The 18,454-nt window shown below is 46.9% G+C and overlaps 1 protein-coding gene across 6 annotated transcripts in view; it reads left to right on the plus strand.

Moving 5' to 3' along the window:
* The window catches only part of DUSP16 (dual specificity phosphatase 16), an 85,011-nt gene that overhangs the window by 41,849 nt on the left and 24,708 nt on the right, over positions 1-18,454 (plus strand). For all 6 annotated transcript variants that reach the window (XM_027129571.1, XM_027129576.1, XM_027129577.1 and 3 more), the window contains one exon: positions 14,982-15,145. In XM_027129571.1, coding sequence (XP_026985372.1) covers positions 14,982-15,145 — 164 coding nt within the window. The remainder of the gene's footprint in view (positions 1-14,981; positions 15,146-18,454) is intronic.

Here is an 18,454-nt window from a genome sequence, read left to right on the forward strand (position 1 = left end):
AGGCGTGACCATCAGTTCTCGGCAGTGTGGTTTTTTATGTTTTGTGCTTTCGTTTTTTTGGTTTTTGCCAAGTTCCAGCAGCTGCTCTAGAGGACGTCCCAGGGATGTGGGGTAGAAGGACATATCAACACGTGTTTCTTAAATATTTTGCTTCGGGGAAAATAACTGACCTTGGAAAAGCATGCTAGCGTCCCACAGGTGCTACGGGAAATGACAGGGTTGCTGGAGACAAGTTTCACTACAAGCTGCCCCTGATGCTTTCAGCAGTTACAGATGCTTGTCGGCCCTGGGGGGGGGGGCGGGGGGATGTGATAATAGAAAGACAAAGTGGTTTCTTGGAGTGATTTCTCCATTACTTTAGAGCTTTCAGTTACTTTGAGATTGACAGGAAGAAAGTATTAGATACGTCAGATGGTTTTTTTATGGTCATTATATCAGTATATGGAGTGAAGAATTGTGGCCCGAATTCCATTCACCTTCTCAGGGCCACCTTACCTAGGGAGCAGTGACTCTGGAGAAGGGGAAGGAGAGGACCTCCCCGAGGAACTGATAGAGGAAGCATCTTAATAAGCCCTTTTCCTCAAGCAAGAGGAGACCCAGACTGACCTGTGGGACCTAGTGACATGGACGTTAACAACGAAGACTCCGTCTCGGGAGAGGGCTGGACTCGGGGAAGCTGCACTGGAGCTCAGTGGGCTCAGTTCTTCCTGTGGAGCAGCAGGTTCTGCTCCGGGACAGGCTAGCCTGGTAACCTTCAGCTTCTGCCAGGGAAGGGGGTCCTGTTAAGCCACTTCGACAACTGATTATCAGTGAGACCGGGGTCCCAAGCCTTCCAGTCCTGAAACTTAGAACCTGGGTCTGCAGTGGACTCGGCCTGTACTGGCCACATCTGCGGGCCCTACTCAGCCAGCGATCTTGACCCCTGACTGATCAACTTTCCCTCTTTTTAAGCCCAGCCAGTATTCTAAACCAAGTGATTAATATGTGATAGCCATATGCCACATGCGAGTCTTCGATCAGTATCTTAAAATCTTAGTTAAACTTACGTTGTCATGTATCTTCTTCATTCGTTAGCTTAACCCCCCTCCTGGATTCCCTGTTTTCAAGCCGAGGACTGTGTCTTGTTCATCCCTGTGTTCCCCACAAGGCCTAGCACTTCTTCAGTTTTCAATGGGTATCTGAAATATAAACGAGCTTACGTGTAGGTTTATACCATTTGTGTTTCATATGACTTATTTTATTCATTTAGTTTAATTTGTAAGTGATTAAACAGCGATGAAACTAATCTGCAAGTGTAGCGAAAACGAGGATATTTTGACATAAATGATTTGCAAGTTGTCTTCGTTCAGGTAGAGCAAAAATGTAGCTGCTATGGGAAAAGTATCTAATACGAAAATGTTTCCATCTATTTAAGCAGATTTCAACATGATTTTAAGATCTAATAAATACGCTAGTACAGGGAATCCCCCGGCGGCCCAGTGGTTAGGACTCCGAGTTCTCACTGCTGAGGGCCTGGGTTCAATCCCTGGTCGGGGAACTGAGATCCCACAAGCCACGTGGTGTGGCCAAAAAACAAAACAAAACTCTAGTACAATTAAACAGGGCTTAAATCCTGAGCTTTGATGAGGAGCTGCGAGCTCTAGAAAACCTAGTGCCACTCATAGGAGGATACAAGCCCTTGAATCCGTTTGAATTGAGAACAGTTGAAATCATTTTTTTTGTACTTTAAATTGAGGGACTTCCCTGATGGCGCAGTAGATAGGAACCCACCTGCCAGTGCAGAGGACACGGGTTAAAGCCCTGGTCCGGGAAGATCCCACACGCCGCGGAGCAGCTAAGCCCGTGCGCCACAACTACTGAGCCCGGGTGCCACAACTACTGAAGCTTGCGCGCCTAGAGGCCACGGTTTGCAATAAGAGAAGCCACCGCAATGAGAAGCTCGTGCACCGCAGTGAAGAGTAGCCCCTGCTCGCTGCAACTAGGGGAGGCCCACGTGCAGAAACCAAGACCCAGCGCAGCCAAAAACAAATGAATAACTTTATTTTTTAAAAAAATTAAATTGCTTATCCTGCTTAGCCATTAATAAGTCTCCCAGTAGTCTCCCGATAACCAAGCCAGATTAGACCATAGCATTGTTTCACCCCCAGGGGATTAAAGGGTTTTGCTATGAGTTGTAGCCTCATCTTAGCCAAAAAGAATGAACTTGGATCCCTTTGGAAAGTTGTCCCTCATCGTTGATGGATATAAACAGTTGCCAACCTTGACTTACTGATCAACTTTTTTGGTCTTGTTAACCTTCAGAAAACTAGTTCTCTCTAAAAAAGAATCTTGTTTCTTGGCCTTTATTCATTATATTACTTTATTTTACTTGCCTTTGTCTATTATCAGTATATTTCTAAGGGTGCCAGATTGAAAACAAATATATTAGAAAAAAAGAAAAACCACCGAATCTAGACTTTTTTTGCGTGTGCTGACACAGAGAAAACAGAATAAGCGGGTTCATTTAGTAGAAACAAAGATTGCTGTTCTATTATTTTCTTCTCTTTCCCCGCTGTTGTAACTCTGAGTAAAAGCAAAGGGACCCACGAAAGTCTGCTAACTCTGCAGCACTCATTTCTACCCTGTGTTGAGGCACAGGATTGCCCTGCAGCAGAAAACCCTAACGGAATCACAGGCCTCAGCCCTTTCATTTACAGACGAGGAAAATAACAGAGCCCTCGCGTGACTCTCCCCAGCTCTCCCTCTTCTCACTGTGCGCCCAGGCCCCTGTCTGCAGTAATTCCTGAGTCGTCTGGAATTCCCTCAGGAGGCTAGACTGAGAATCGGGTGCCCACTTCAGATCAGGCCTGTGCTTTTGTGGTAGCTCTCAGCCTCTTTTTTTCTTTTTTTAGCATCTTTATTGGGGTATAATTGCTTTACAATGGTGTGTTAGTTTCTGCTTTATCTCTCAGCCTCTTTGCGGACTTCAGAGTCATATTCTTACTTCACATTTTATGGGAGAAGCAATGTATGAAAACAGACTGTATATAAAATTTTTAAGCATTAAATTTTTTCAGCTGGGGGGAATCATCAACTAAAAGTCTACTCTGTCCTGAGCTGAAATACCACTCCGGATAATGATGGAAGATACCATTGGGGTTAGTGTCAGGCGCAGTGCTGAGGGCTCTTAGAAACATTTTGTCTCCAAACACAGCTAAGGTCTTAGATTAATGTCTGCTGTGGCTAAAGGCCAAATACGTATTTCTTTGTTTTGAGTTAGAGCTGCTACTGTAGTTAGAGCTAGGAGTGAATAAAAATGTATTTGACTCTTGACACGTTTTCAGTTTAACAGGAATCTAGATTCAGTCAGCAGTTCTGTGTGGCAAATGTGCAGCTTTGCTTCAGTGGAGCCAGTTACCTTCCTAATGCAAGTAGGGCAGAACCCGGTCCTCCCGCTCACAGATTTGCTGTGCGCGCCGTTGTCATCATCCGTTCTCTCATCCAGTGTGGCGTTTCTTCTGTCCTTGTGTCTAGAGAAGGGAAATCTTCAATCCTCCCGTTTCAGATCCTGTAGTAGCTGGTAAAAGAGATGGACGTTAACGGATTCCAGTCAAAGTACTGCAGTTGTTCAGGAATTGGCTCTTCTTGTGTTTAAAGAGCTGCGGCGAGAGCCACTGAAAACAGACTAAAAATAGGTACCGTTTCGCCCACTGGCTGCCGTGTAGTTGCTGGCTCTACTTCTCAGTTTGCATGAGGTTATCTAAACTGGCCCGTCTTTTCTCCAGTTCTTACCTGCCTGTGTGGTAACAAGCCAGCCCTGTCACTCCGCAGCTACCGGTGGCTAAGACATCATGCCTGAGGCTGTGTCTTTAACAAATGGACTGCAGACCAGGCTCGAGACAGTCCCTCACCCTGACATTTGGCACAAGCTACACAGAAGCACCCTGGGTGACAGTGGTGACATCAGTCTTCCCCTGCCCTGGCCATGTCATTTGTGTCCTGTCCATTCAGCTGGTCTCACTCACAGTGTTCGAGGGCTCCCTTGGGTGGGCCCCGGGGTGGGCCTGGGGGATAGGGTACTGGAAAAGTGCACATCTTGCCCCTGCCCTGGAGACCCCTCGGTTAATTTGGGGCAGCACGTCTGGAAGCAGATGACAGTGCGTCGAGTGATAAGGGGTGACTCGGTGTTGCCTGCAGGAGTTGGGGAAGGTTTGAGGGCGGCGGTGGAATTTTAATCGAACCTTGAAAAATGAGGAAGATTTGGGTGGGGAGGGTCCTCTGTGGACTGACATCATTAAAAATGGCAGGATGAACACAGATTTTAGGAGGCAGCCAGGAGGCTGAGTGGACTTTTTTGACGGGAGGAAGGGGACTTGAGAGGAAGTGCAGTCAGGCTGCGCGGGCCCTTCAGCCTGGCAGGACGAGTCTGTGCTTCGCTGGGCTGGCCTGGGGAGCCTTTGGAGGCTCGGTGACACCTGTCATCTCTTGGCCACCAGACCTCTCTTCTGGCCTCCCTGCGCTATGCTTCCAACTCAGGCCCACATCAGCCCTCAGACCTGCCCCGGGACCCTCCTCCCTGCTCTCTCACCCTGTCTTGCTGCCTCTCTGCCCTTTCCTCGCACCCTCGCCAACGTTACGTCTCTCTTTGATATTTTCAGCGTAACTGTGATTATGTCACTCCCCAGCCTAGTCTGCATCAGTGCTCTTAGGGAAAATTCCAGAATCCTTCCCCGACTCTGAAGCCCTGCAGTGACGGCTCCTGCCTGCCTCTGTGCCCTCATCTCGTGCCCCTCTCCGTCCTCAGGGTGTGTGTGTGTGTGAGAGAGATTTTAGCACTTTAGCCTCAGGGGCCCGAGACCTGCAGCCCAGAGGCACCCTCCTCCTCCTCCAAGTGTCCCCCTCTCCCCATGTACCTGGGTGTCTCCTGCTGGATTCACGGTGGCCGTCAAGCCCCCCCCGGCTCCCAGGCAGAGTTGGGTGTCCTCTTGTCACACGCACTCCTTTGGCCACCCACCATAATTAGCCAATTATTCATCTAATTATTTGGTTGAAGTTTGTCCCACCGAACTGTCAATTCCAGAGAGGACCTCTGTCGTGGTCACGGCTGTCCCATCAGCCAGCGCCGTGTCCGGCTCGCAGCAGCGCCCACGGCACGGCTCTGCACCCTCCTGTGGGTGCCAGTGGTCTCCAGGGTTGTTTGGCTGACAAACAGGGACCCTTTCCTTCCCGCTGCTCCGCCGCATCTGCTGGGAGGCGGTGCGCTTGGCCCCGGAGGAGGACGGCTGCCAGAGTGGACACACCCCAGGGGGTCCCGGGAGGGCCTGCTCGTGGTGGATTAGGAAGCCTGAGCTTCACGGGAAAAGGCCCAAGAAGTGAGCTGTGTGGTGACCCGTGCGCAGTTCACACGTCAGGCAGATGGGACTCCGAAGAGTCGTCCTCCAGAGACCAGACTCCTGTTCGCTTTTCCTCGGGACTCAGAGCTTCGTCTCCCGATGGATGGTCTTGTGAGGCCTTGCCCCCGACGGTCACCAGGGGCACATCCGGCAGCCACTTCATCCTTAGCCGGGATCTGATTATAGTTGGTCCAGTTCGTTTCCTGAGAGCTGTGCCCCTGGTCCCCTGAGCCCTGGATGTCGTACCGGACTCTGTCGTCCTGAGCCGCCGAGGGAACCCACCTCTCGTGGAAGGTTCCCTGGACGTGATAGAAGCACCCTGAGGACTCACTGGGGCTTCTGGGTGATGAAAGCAGAATTGACCAAGTCTCCTCTTTTAACCTTTTGTAGCAGAGAAATGTTTTCCTTGCCCTGTGCCACTTTGCTCACCCTGAGGGTCCTCTGGGGCCTTGTGGTCAAGGAGTAGGAAGCAGGTTCTGGGCTCACACCCAGGCCCGCAGAGCTTTCAGCTCTGAATAGAATCAGGAAGTCGTTTTTTTTTTTTTTTGGTGGTACGCGGGCCTCTTACTGTTGTGGCCTCTCCCGTTGCGGAGCAACAGGCTCCAGATGCGCAGGCCCAGCGGCCATGGCTCACGGGCCCAGCCGCTCCGCGGCATGTGGGATCTTCCCGGACCGAGGCACGAACCCATGTCCCCTGCATCGGCAGGCGGACTCTCAACCACTGCGCCACCAGAGAAGCCCCAGGAAGTCCTTTTGAACACCCAAAATACACAAGACTTATGTCCATCAACAGCTATTCATTGTATCAAGGGAGGATTCAATAAACATTTAATTATGTGCCAAGCACTGTGCTAAATGCAGAGGTGATTGCAAAGGAGTGTGAGACACAGTTCTTATGCAGACAGTTCACAGGGTATTATAGCCGGAGAGGTAAGAGGTCACCACACACACACACACACACACACACACACACACACACACACACACACACACACACACACGGAAAGAGAATTCACAATTACCAGGTTAATGGTAAATTCTTACTGCCGTGTGATGGCTGTGTGTGTGTGTGTGTGTATTTTTTGGCTGCGTGGCTTGTGGGATCTTAGTTCCCTGACCAGCGATCGAGCCTGTGCTTCCTGAAGTGGACGCACGGAGCCCTGACCCCTGAACTACCAGGGAATTCCCATGGCTATACCTTTTATAGAAGTTCTAAGTTGGCAAGACCATATTTAAATACACTGGTCAGGGAAGAATTTTTTTTAATACAGCAGAATTTTAAAAAATGCAACAGAATAGAATTGTAACTAGAGGGACTTCCCTGGTTGTTACCAGAGGCTGGAGATGAGAAAGGCCAGGTGTGGTGGGAAAACGGTAAGAAGATGAATGGGCCTGGGCCATGGTGGTGGGTAGAATAGGGACAGTGAGGGTGGACAGTAGAGTGGGATCAGGTGATGAAGGGCTTGAGTGTCTGATCAGGAATTTTGAATTGTATTCTGTGGGTATTTGGGAGCAGAGGATACATCAACACTTTATCTCAGGCCCTTAATCTGGCCGCAGAGTGGAAACAAGTTGGGAAAAGGACGGACAGATCAGAGAGAGCTGTTCCTGAATTTATCTAACAGTGTGGCATGGAGCTTGTGGGCTGCAGCGGGGGGAGGAGGCGGGGACAGGCAGACGGACATCGCAAAAGCAAATCTGAGTGTTGGCATACCAGGTGGCTGCTGCTGAGGTGACTGGGAGAAAGGGGCAGATGCGAACAGGGATACAGAACCAAAGAGAGCGAGATATTGGCTTGGAATTTATTTTAGAAGTATCGATAAGTCTTTCAAGTGAAAATGACCAAAAGAGGATTGAAAATGTTAGGTTGGAGTTTGGGACCTCAAGCCCCCAAAGGCAACCTTGGAAATCTTTGATTTTCAGGTGAACATGAGCAAAGGTGATCTCCTTAGTAACCTCCTCCTTCCATGCTGATGGAAGCAGAGGCCTTCTAGGTCCTTCCTCCTCAGGAAGCCCCAGGCTGCTGTTCGCTTGGCTATAGCTTCACGTCTTAAAGTCACTGGAGGACCAGTCGGGTGGCCTCTGGGAACCTCTCTCCTGCTTATAGAGCTTGTTGCCTTTGCTTAGCCAAGGGTGGATTCTGGCCGTAATTCCTTTTGATTGGTCGTTCTGGTTGTGCTGTTCAGAACAACCTTTGTTTGAAGGCAGGTATTGAGAATGCTGCCTGGCTGTGCGTGTGTGCGTGTGTGTGTGTGTGTTGAAGAAGAGCCTCTGGGTATAGTTATGTATTGCCAATTTGAAAGATCAGTAAGAGTAAAAAATACCACTCGACATCTTCTGAGAACTCTTTACTAAACAACACTTCTGGATTTTGCCAGTCGAATTGATCTAGATAACATTATCTTGAGGAATGTAAGATTTAGACATTATGAGACACGAGAACTCTTGTAAGTTGCATTATTTTAGTATTTAGTGCTTTTTTTTACGCTAGTATTTTGAAAATTTTTAATTCATTTATTGTGTGTTTGATAACTGTGTTAATCCAAAAATCAGCTAGAGGGCTTCCCTGGTGGCGCAGTGGTTAAGAATCCGCCTGCCAGTGCAGGGGACACGGGTTTGAGCCCTGGTCCGGGAAGATCCCACATGCCGCAGAGCAGCTAAGCCCGTGCACCACAACTACTGAGCCTGCGCTCTAGAGCCCACGAGCCACAACTGCTGAGCCCGTGAGCCACAACTACTGAGCCCGCACGCCACAACGAAGAATACCTGCTGCTCACCGCAACTAGAGAAAGGCCCGCGCGCAGCAATGAAGACCCAACACAGCCAAAATAAATAAATTAATTAATTTATTTATTTAAAAAAAAGAGAAATGGGATTGTTTTGTTTAAAAAAAAAAATTAGCTAGAATGTCCCATTCCCCAGCTGTGCCAGGGGATAGGTTGTTCTCATACGGAGTGAGCTTTTTTGGGGGTGTTATTTATGGGGCAAGTTTTACGAGTTGGAGGCTACTTCTCAGGCTTCCTGGAGGATCTCCACAGAAATGCATGTCTGTCCACCATCCTGTCAAGTGGATGGAGGAGATGGAATGAGAGTGTAAAATGAGCGTTCCACGTCATTTGGGATTTTTCTCTTCTGTGCTGCTCAGCGGAGAGTTGACTAGCTAGGACATAATTGCTGCTGCTGTTGCTGAGGAAAGTGCGCCATGCTCTCTACCCCGCTGGAAATGATCGATCAAGGCTGTGTGGTTGGGCTCACCCAGACCAACCTATGTGCATTGGAAAAGTACAGTTACATATTTTTGTTTGCTTTCTCCGGAGGTACAAAATTATGTTGCCTTTCCTTTGCCTTTCGTGTCAGTAGTTTCAGCTTTCCATGTATACAGTCCACTGACCCTGGGAGAACTGTGACCATGCTTGTGTGTTTTTAAATGGTTAGAGGGTAAAGTTGCCTGAATCAGTCACTTCAGACTAAAGTGCAAAATAGTTATTCATGAGAGCAATTAAAATACTTGCAAAATACACATTTCAGCATTTCATTGTTTAATATTAGGATTGTCTCCTTTGTGTAATAGCAAAGCCCAGATTTTATTTTCAGTACGGAGAGAACTGTTCTCTACAGGTGCAGGAATACTTCACTTAAATCCTTCACATAGGGCTTCCCTGGTGGCGCAGTGGTTGAGAGTCTGCCTGCCGATGCAGGGGACACGGGTTCGTGCCCCGGTCCGGGAAGATCCCATATGCCGCGGAGCGGCTGGGCCCGTGAGCCATGGCCGCTGAGCCTGCGCGTCCGGAGCCTGTGCTCCGCAACGGGAGAGGCCACAACAGTGAGAGGCCCGCGTACTGCAAAAAAAACCCAAAAAATTCCTTCACATACATTCTAGAATAAGTAAATGAATGGGTCGTATTTATGTCCCCAAAAGGGGGTCTTTGTTTTACAAAAGGGTTAAGCTGCATGAGAACTATATTTAAAAGCTGAAATTATATAAACTGTGAAAATGGTTTAATGTACAGAAATTAAATTTGCATATGACTTTAGAAAAATATCTTTCATAAAGTAGAGCTTTGTGTAAATAGATTTCTGTACGTAGCCATGGAACTCATCCCCAGTATGGGAAGGGGCTACCTTTAATCCCCCTTCCCAGCTTAGGCAGCTCTGTCAGCTGATAAAGCTCTTAGGACTTGCTCCCCATTTGAACTGAAGCATAAGTGAGCAGCCCTGTTTCTCCCTGCAAGGAACTGTCTTCAGAGTCATGGAATTGACATTTATCTCTGGTTTGACTAAAAGGATATGGATACATTTTGAGAATTTGCGTCTGAAAATTAACATTGCTAATCTGTAGTAAAGTGCTACTTTTGTGAATATTCCTTTATTTTAAGAAACAACTCTGTGATTTATAACTGCAAGGGTCAGAGGGAAGAGAAAACCGACCAGTTAGAATTGTTTAGCGGCATCGTTTTATGTATTTTATTTTACATGGCAGACTTTTTTTGCCTCTGAAAATGGAATGGTGGTTGACATTGGCTTTTATAGAAAATTATATTTATGGTTTGAATTGTGAAGGAGGTACTCTTAAGGGAAGAAGTATTTCCTGGCTGAATGAGAAGAAAGTGATATACAAATTATGAATGGCTTTAAGCTGTACCAGGCGTTTTCTCCGTCCAAAGTAATATGTATGTTTTTATTTATAAATATGCATTCTACAGGTAAATTTGTGGAAGACTAACGGAAATATGGATTTTTAACATTGCAGTTTGTCTGCCTGTTCATCCAAGTCTGTAGAGGCCAGTGGTGTCCGTATGTCTATCTGCTGGTCTCCCCACCCGCCTTTCTCTACAGGCCAGGGTGTCTGCATATGTGTCTTCCTTCCTCTTAAAACAAACACTCCTAGCTCAAGGGGCCAAAGCCGGTACAGCGTTCTGAGATTCAGGTCTGTCTTAGGGAAGCACACGTGCGTTGTTCGACTTTCTATTCTCTCCATTCCTAGATGATAAGCAGCGTAAAATCTAGGGACAGGAGAAACTTGGCAAGATTGGACGGTGAGTCAGATACTTGAACGACTTTAAAAAATATTTTTAAACTTTTTCAAGAAGCGTGTCAGTTTCTCAGTGCTGCTTTCACAGTAAGCAAGCGGAGATCATGAACTGGGGTTGTGTCTTCTTGTCATAATAGGATCTAACTCAGGGTCTGGGGACAGCAGAGTTGGGACAAGGGCAGAGATGACTCTTGATTCTGTGTCTGTCAGCCATTTGTAACAGAAAGTTTACGTAGATGAATTGTACTTGTCTTCTTGTAAGAGGAAGAGGGACATTTCAGACATATTTCAAAACTGAGTTGCCGATGAGGCTACAGATAGTTTCTCGAGGGTTCGGGTAAGTCAGGCAGTGTCTCATCTGTTGTTAATTAATGAAATGAAACTGGGGTCACTGGAGTCCAACGATGAATGAAAGGTCAGCGAATGGAAAAAACTGTCAATAAAGGAGGATGTCAGCAGAGTGGAACATTGTCAGAGATAAAGATCAGGGAGAACGTACTCTTTGGCTGAGGTAGTATTGTGTGGAAGTTACCAGGAGTCCTGGTTTGGGACATTTCAAGCCAGCCTGAGCCCTAGATGAATGCTCTGATTTCGCAAAATCTGTGAAGTATTTTAAGGCTGTTTGGATTTGTGCTGCTAGAGATTAGTTGAAAAAATTTGTAAGGAAGAAAAAAAGTTTCTGTTTGTTTTATAATGTGTTATTGCTGTTTTGTTTGGCTTTGGGGCTTTGTTTTGAGGCTGAATAGTGGCTGCTTTCTCTCTTTTTTTTTTCTGTTTTCTTAGAATTTTCTAGAGCCACACTCACATTTTACTTGTTAGGACCACCAAAGTTAGAAGCGATTTAGGATAAAATGAATAATAGAGCTGCACTTCAAACAGCCCAGGCTGGCCCGCCTTCAGTTTACGATAGTTGGAGAATCTGTCCCCTCTGAGCGTAGTTCGGTGGAGGACGGGCTGAAAGTCACCGAGACGCCGCCACCGTCTCACCACCGATTCACAAACTGTGATCGTAAGCCGGCCGTGACCGTGTTTTTCGTACCCCCGCTAGTTCTTCCTCAGCTTTGTTACTGGTCTCGTGTGACTCACACTTACAGAGTTCTTGTTTCTCTGGTCAGGTCAGATCTCCTTCCCTTTTCTCTCCCTCATCGAAGTTTTTGAACCATGTGGCTTGGGGGAAGCAAGGCTCTTCCGTCAGTTTGGGAGAGGCCCGTGGCCATTTTCAGCCTGGTGAAATGAGACTAAAATGAGGGCAGGACCCCAGAGATGTCAGCAGGCTGTCCCCACATCCTAGAGAGCGTTGCAGTTAATTCCGTGGTATTTAGAGACACGGCTTAGCAGAGCGAGTGAGAGTACAGTCTCGAGCTGGGCTCACGTCCAGCTGTTGATTATCACCCGGCGTCTTTCTGAACCTCTCTTTCCTTATCTGTAAAATGGGAGTAATCGAAGCACCTACCTCATGGGGCAGTTGTAAAGACTGAACAAACCCTTGTAAAGTGCTTAGAGCAACGCTTGTCACAGAGTAAATGTCCAGTAACTCTGGGAGTCCTTACATTATTTATAAATATGATGACGTAAGTTTCAGATGGAATTCAAGTGGAGTTTGGTTTCTCTGTTCTGAGAACATTTACTGGACTCTCGTTCTGTTGGATTTAAATGAGAGATCATCCCATGAACTGTTTTGGAAACAGAATAGGAAAAAACATGAAAACAGTTCTTTAGAGAAACACCAGAACAACAAAAGTTAATGGAAGTTAAAATTTAAATTATAATCAAAATAGTGGCCGTCAGTTGTCACGTTGGGTAGGTGTAACATAGGCAGATAATGTATAGACTCTTTAACATCTATTATTACAGGAACTGCTTTGAGGGGAAAACTCACCTTAAATAACTGCATCATGCAGTTAAGAGACTGAAAAGGACAAAACATTAATGAAATAAAACGATAAATCCTAAAGTGACAGGCACATACGTATGCCAATATTAACTGACCCCTTTTTTGAGATTGCCGTGGCTTATACTTTAGGTGTAGGGATTCTAATTTACTTCATTTCAGTAGCTGCGACAGCCCTAGCACAGCATTTCCTTGAGTGTGAGTTCCACCAGCTTAGATTTTAAGAGATTTTAGCGGGGGAAATGGGAGGGGAAATTCCATGGTCAAATAAGTTTGGGACCCTTAAATTAAATGAAAGTAAACTAGTTTCCTTAGAGATTTTTTTTCAGAGCTTTTAATACGTGTGCTGTGAGTCTCCCAGGGAGACGTGATATGCAGTGTTTCTGTTACTTTTTGGACCGATATCCCGTCTGTCAGCTTCCTGCAAGGACGCCAGCGCCCTGGAGCAGACTCTGGGAAAGGCAGCCTTAGAAGCATGACTGTTTTCGCTTTGTCTCAGGTGTATCCTACCGAGGTGTAGCTGCAGATCAGGGGTGGAGGAGGGGGGCCCCCAGATCAAGCTGGGAACTCAACGTCGGATCACTGTACCATGGAGGGCTCACTCTGCGCGGGCACAAAGCACTCACGCATATTAGCTAGTTCAGTCCTCTGACAGCTCTGTGAGGCGGGTGTGATCCTTATTCCCATTTTACGGACAGGAAACTGATAGCCAGAGGGCGTAAGTCACTTGTCCAAACAGCTAGAGCGTGGTGAAGCCAGGACACAGACTCAGGTACGGGGGCCTCTGCCCGCCCTCCCTCCGCTGTACGGTCGCGGGGCTCACGTGCGTGTGGTTTGTATGCTGCGTGTGTGCACGGGGCGGGCTGGTGGTGGTGAGAGAACAGCATGAAAGTGTGAGGTGACAGTGAGTTTTGTGTGGCGGGAGAGCGCGTTTGGAAAGGGCAAGAAATGCAACCTTAACGCTGAACAGGTACAGGTCCCTAGGGCCTCGTCGGTCCCGCAAAGGAAGGTGGGGTTTCTGTAATGGAACCCCCTGCTCTTTCTGTCAGGTTACCTTAAGAACTTTAATAAGCAAACTGCTTAAGGGTAGAAACAGTGCAGACGCTTGGCTTGGAGGCTAGGGCACACCAGCATTTGCAGGCGGCGCGGTCGTCGTCACCGACTTGCTGCTGTCCTAGCTGGCTGCGCCGCGCACCCCATGCGGAGCGCAGACAGTGGACGCAGGAGTCCCGACGGTCATGCTTGCGTTGAACATAATACAGGGGATAAAAACGGGTGACACCGCCCCCGTCAACTCCCTGCACTTCTGCAGTTTTTGAGGGCATATTTTATATGTTTCTGGAAGCGCAGGAAAGGCTAATGGAATGTAGCTCAAGGAGATGGAGATAAATATTTAATGAGATTTTAGGGTCCTTTTTAAGATTTTATTTTATTTTTTATTGGAGTATAGTTGCTTTACAACGTTGTGTTAGTTTCTTGCCGTGTAGCAAAGTGAATCCGTCATATGTATACATATGTCCACTCTTTTTGAGAGTTCCTTCCCATTTAGGTCACCACGGAGCACTGAGTAGGGTTCCCTGTGCTATACAGTAGGTTCTCATCAGTCATCTGTTTTATACATAGTAGTGTGTATATGTCAGTCCCAACTAGGGTCCTTTTTAAGGCTTGATTAAAGAGGTAAAAATGAGGCTGCTCTGTCTTCTTAATGGTTTTTTAATTTAGTAGTATTAAAAATATACACATATTCCCTATAATCCAAATGTCTTTTGTTCCGAGTTTAGATGTAGTGACTAGGGAGGGTCTGGATAGTGAGGGACTCATCTGAACATGTATCAGAGTGTATTCAGTTCTTGGGTCTGGATTTGGATAGCAAGGAGGATTTAGATTGGAAAACCCAGGGAAGACCTTGTTCATCTTTTCTTTTCTGAAAGGAGGTGAGAGTGTCTCCTTAGCCAATAGATTTCTCTTCATTAACAGGCAGTGAGATTGTGACCTAATGAAGATCCTAGAGTAGGTCATTATAAGGAAGGGACTGGAAAACACTGAATTCCTCCGAGTCCAGAAATCTTGCCACGAGGCGTCCATGTAACCTGAGCGGTTAGGGTCTGTCGGCCCTTGTTCACAGCGCTCAGCCCGTGAACAGGAGACCCCGGAATCGGGGGTCATTATGCGACCCTCGATATAGAGAATATTTGTAAGAGTAAGGGGGGTATGTGGTATCTTTGAAATATAAAACTTATACAGTAGGAAGATTTAAAGTTCATTCTAGAAGGAGCTCTTAACTCTGTCCATTTTATTTTGAAGCAGTCACGTCTGGCCTCAGTTCATGTGTTTTTGTATCCGCATTTTTGCATCTGTCTTGGCTCGGTTATCTGCTACTTTCAGTCCTCTTTAAGTCACACGAAATAGGACAGGGAGCAGGGGGAAGACGTAGGATGCGTGAAGGTGAAGGGAGTGAGAGCGAGGGGGTGAGTCACTAAGTGCCTTCAGGGCCTGGGGTCACTTTCGTGGGCTTGCAAAGCCGGGGCTGGTGCAGGATTGTACCCCAGACCGAGCAGCTGTGGACGGGGCTCCACTTCCATCTGTGGGATCTGACTGTTCTTTTCAGACAACTGTATTTGAGTAGTTAGCAGAAGGCTGGTTTTCATCTTTATGCACGGCGTAACTGTACCCTGTCTGTCCTTAGGTGGGTTTGCCGAGTTCTCCCGCTGTTTCCCTGGCCTCTGTGAAGGAAAATCCACCCTAGTCCCCACCTGCATTTCTCAGCCTTGCTTACCTGTTGCCAACATTGGGCCAACCCGAATTCTGCCCAATCTCTATCTTGGCTGCCAGCGAGATGTCCTCAACAAGGTGGGTGCTTTGAACATAACCTTCATTGCAGGGTTTCTTGACAGCGGCTGGAGAAGCACTGGGCGGCCGGCGGGCTGTCCTTTCAGGCACACGCACCCCGTGTTCTTAGTGCAGCTCCCCTGTGAGCAGCCCAGCGGCCGTACCATCCTCCCCAGTGCCGTCTGCTGTGACGTTCTGCTCGCTGTAGGAAGGCTAAGCCGTTGTCAAGTGTGCTGTGCTTACAGGTCCAAGAGACCTGCGGTTGGGCACACCCAGGAAGGCTCATGCCGCCTAGATGATTTCACGTATAGAGATGTATTTATTTACTGCAGCAACTAGAAAGGGACTCGGGTTGGCTTGGACTGAGGAAGCTCTCACGATGACTCCTGGCTAGAGGGGCGGGGAGGGGGGTAAAAGGATGGTGAGGACCAGCGCTAAGAAGACGCTCTGCAGGCGCCCCGCCTGAGGCCCCTTGGAGCAGTTTGGTTGAGAAAGAAGAGGGAGGACCATAAATAACTGGATGAAAAGGATGTGAGCCGTTCTGAACAAGGTGTATCCAACGGAGGAGCCGTGTTGATTGCTTGAGGCCATTATATATAACGGTACACACATGACAGCGGCAGAACTAAGATCCGTCTGTCTCCACTGCTTATATGCTCTTAACAAGTGGTGCTAGAAAACAGTGCTCTAACTGCCTGGAAAGTGGTTTGTCTCTAAAACCTCTTGTTTACATCACCTCTAATTGAACAAGCAATCAAAGATCTTAATTCAACCGCTGGTGATCTGCAAGTGCTGCTTTTTGGGTATTTCTGCTTGAGGAGCTGAAAGCATTGGGCTGACTGTAAAAATAAGCTTCCAGGTGGGCTTGCTTTACTCTAGCACGTGGAGAGCAAAAACACCCTCTCACTGGGCAGCAGGGAGGCATTCTTTTTGCTCTCTTTTTCTTTTTTGTCCTCAAAACTCCTGCCTCTTCAGAATTTTGCCTGGACATTTTTGCTAACATGTCTGCTCGTTCTGTGAGGTATTTGAAATTTGATAGCTTATGCTTGCACTGAGCCTTTCTGGTGGGGTCACGATGTCTTTGAGCACGTGCATTTTATTCGTTCTCTTTGAGAGATAAGCAAACTATGTCACAGAAAGCAAAATTAATTTCCTAAAGTCACATGCAACCCTGGGGCAAACCCGGAGGTGCTTTATTTAATCCTTAGATCAGCAAATAAAACAAAATGAAATAAAATTCCTAGTTAAGGATCCTGTTCAGAATTCCCCCCAGTAAAACGTAACCGGTCACTGGCAGGTGATTTACAAGTAGTTACGTGACAGGTCCTTTCTGTTACTTCTGACATTCAGCGCAGTGGTACCTTGACTTTGCTGCATACCTTTTCCAGGTTTAACAAATGTGTCAGTTAACAGCTAAGTGAGGCCTGCAGGGTGAGAGCAGTTAAACTGGAACCTGAAGTTGAGGTGTGCCGGGGGCTGATAGTTTTCTGTTTTTAATTGGCTTCTACATGTCTGTGTGCTAAACAGGATAGGCACACAGATGCCTTGAAAGGAAATGGTTGTAGGGGGAGAATGGGCTTATGCAAGCTCACGGGGAAACAGGTTGAGCAAGGAGTCATTGGGGAAGACCGTGAGAAAGCTGCTTTGGGAGCTGCCAACGTGCAGACTAGGGAGTGGTGAGAAGAGTGCTTTCAAGGTGGCGAGTAGAAATTTCTATGTACGTAACCTCTAGATTCACTGTTGAGAAGAGTCCTAGTGCTGGAGGGGATCTTACAGATCATTTAGTCAGCCTCCTTCGTTCAATAATGAGGAAATCGTAATTCCAGAAATGTTATATAAATTCCACCACCTCACCCCGCTGCTGGGTCTTAGAACTGGATGTGCCTCTCTTTCGAAAACAGCATAAACTCATCTCCCTGCTCCACTCTCTGGTTTAAACTTCCCAGGAGAAATAATGTGCTCTCTTCTTCTGGAAGATCTCCAGAGATGAAGATTTTGTAATCTCCCCTGATAGTACGTTCCTTTTTAGTCAAACTTAGAAGTTTCTAAGAACAACCACCACAAGACCACTAATCTTATTAGTCATCTTCCTATTTATTTATTTATTTGTAATAAAGTGCCACTAAAACATGTTAAAAGCATGTCACGGAAAATTTCTGGGGAGGATAATAGTGTTTATCATTTAGAATGCTAGGCTCTTTATGTCACTGCATTTAACCCTCATAATAGGATTTGGAGGTAGGTTGGCTCTGAGTTATGTCACTTACTTACCCAAGATTTTGTGGCTAGAAAGTCATTGACCTCAAAGCTAGTGAGTGACAGAGACCTCCTCAAACCCAAACTACTCTGGCTCTAAGTCCTGTGTTTGTAGAACACCAGAAATCCCCATCGTCTGGAAATTGAAATCTCTGTAACAGGCTGTCACGAAGGACTGACAAGTCCTAACAGTCTGTTGAATCACAGCTGAGATTCGTTTCCTCCTGCTTTGTCTACAGCATGTTCTATAGCAGCACCATCCCACAGAAGTATCATGCAAGCCACATATATACTCTAGAATGTTCTGATAACCTTATTTAAAAAGTTAAAAAAAAACCCAAGTGAAATTAATTTTAATGACGTTCATCACCATATGTCTAGAATATTACCATTTCAACATGCAATCAATATAAAAAATTATTGGCACTTTACAGTTTTTGGTACTAGGTCTTTGAAATCTGGTGTGTGTCTTATGGACTCTGCACCTCTCACTGTGGACATGCCACATGTGCCTGTGCTTCCACAGATCAGACGGTGCAGGTCAATACTCTCAGCATGTGATTGTTTTTACTTAGGTCTCAAAGACATAGCTCTTCTGTAAAAGACTGTAAGAAGGCACTGGTAGCAAAAAGAACACACTTCCTTTCCCCTCGCATCTGTACTTTGTTTCCCACAATCTGTCCTCCTCTGGTCTTTGAACTGGAGTTGTACAGCTGTTACACTAAAGCAGTTTGCTGGTGCCCACAGTTCACATCTGACTGAGTGGGACTTGAACCAGAATCTCTAGTTATAATGGGACAGACACAAGTTCCTGATGTTTTTTTCTCCTTGACCAGTTAACATTTCAAATGGACTTTTGTTTCCCACTTACACACGGGGTGTACGATGGGATTCCCTACTGCGAGTCGTTCCTGAGCCGGGACCTCTTCGGCTTCTTCCCTAAAGCTGCCGTGCCCGCGCCTTCCCCATTTTAAACAGGGTGCAGTCAGCTTTTTGGGGGTAGCTTCTTATTTCAGTCTTCTAACACGCACAGTTGGCTTTCCTGGGCTGCCTTGCTGTTCTGCCCGTCCCCAG

Source organism: Aethalodelphis obliquidens, unplaced genomic scaffold (assembly GCF_003676395.1).
Source record: "Aethalodelphis obliquidens isolate GAN/ISIS:26980383/991018 unplaced genomic scaffold, ASM367639v1 scaffold36, whole genome shotgun sequence".
Lineage (NCBI taxonomy): Eukaryota > Metazoa > Chordata > Mammalia > Artiodactyla > Delphinidae > Aethalodelphis > Aethalodelphis obliquidens.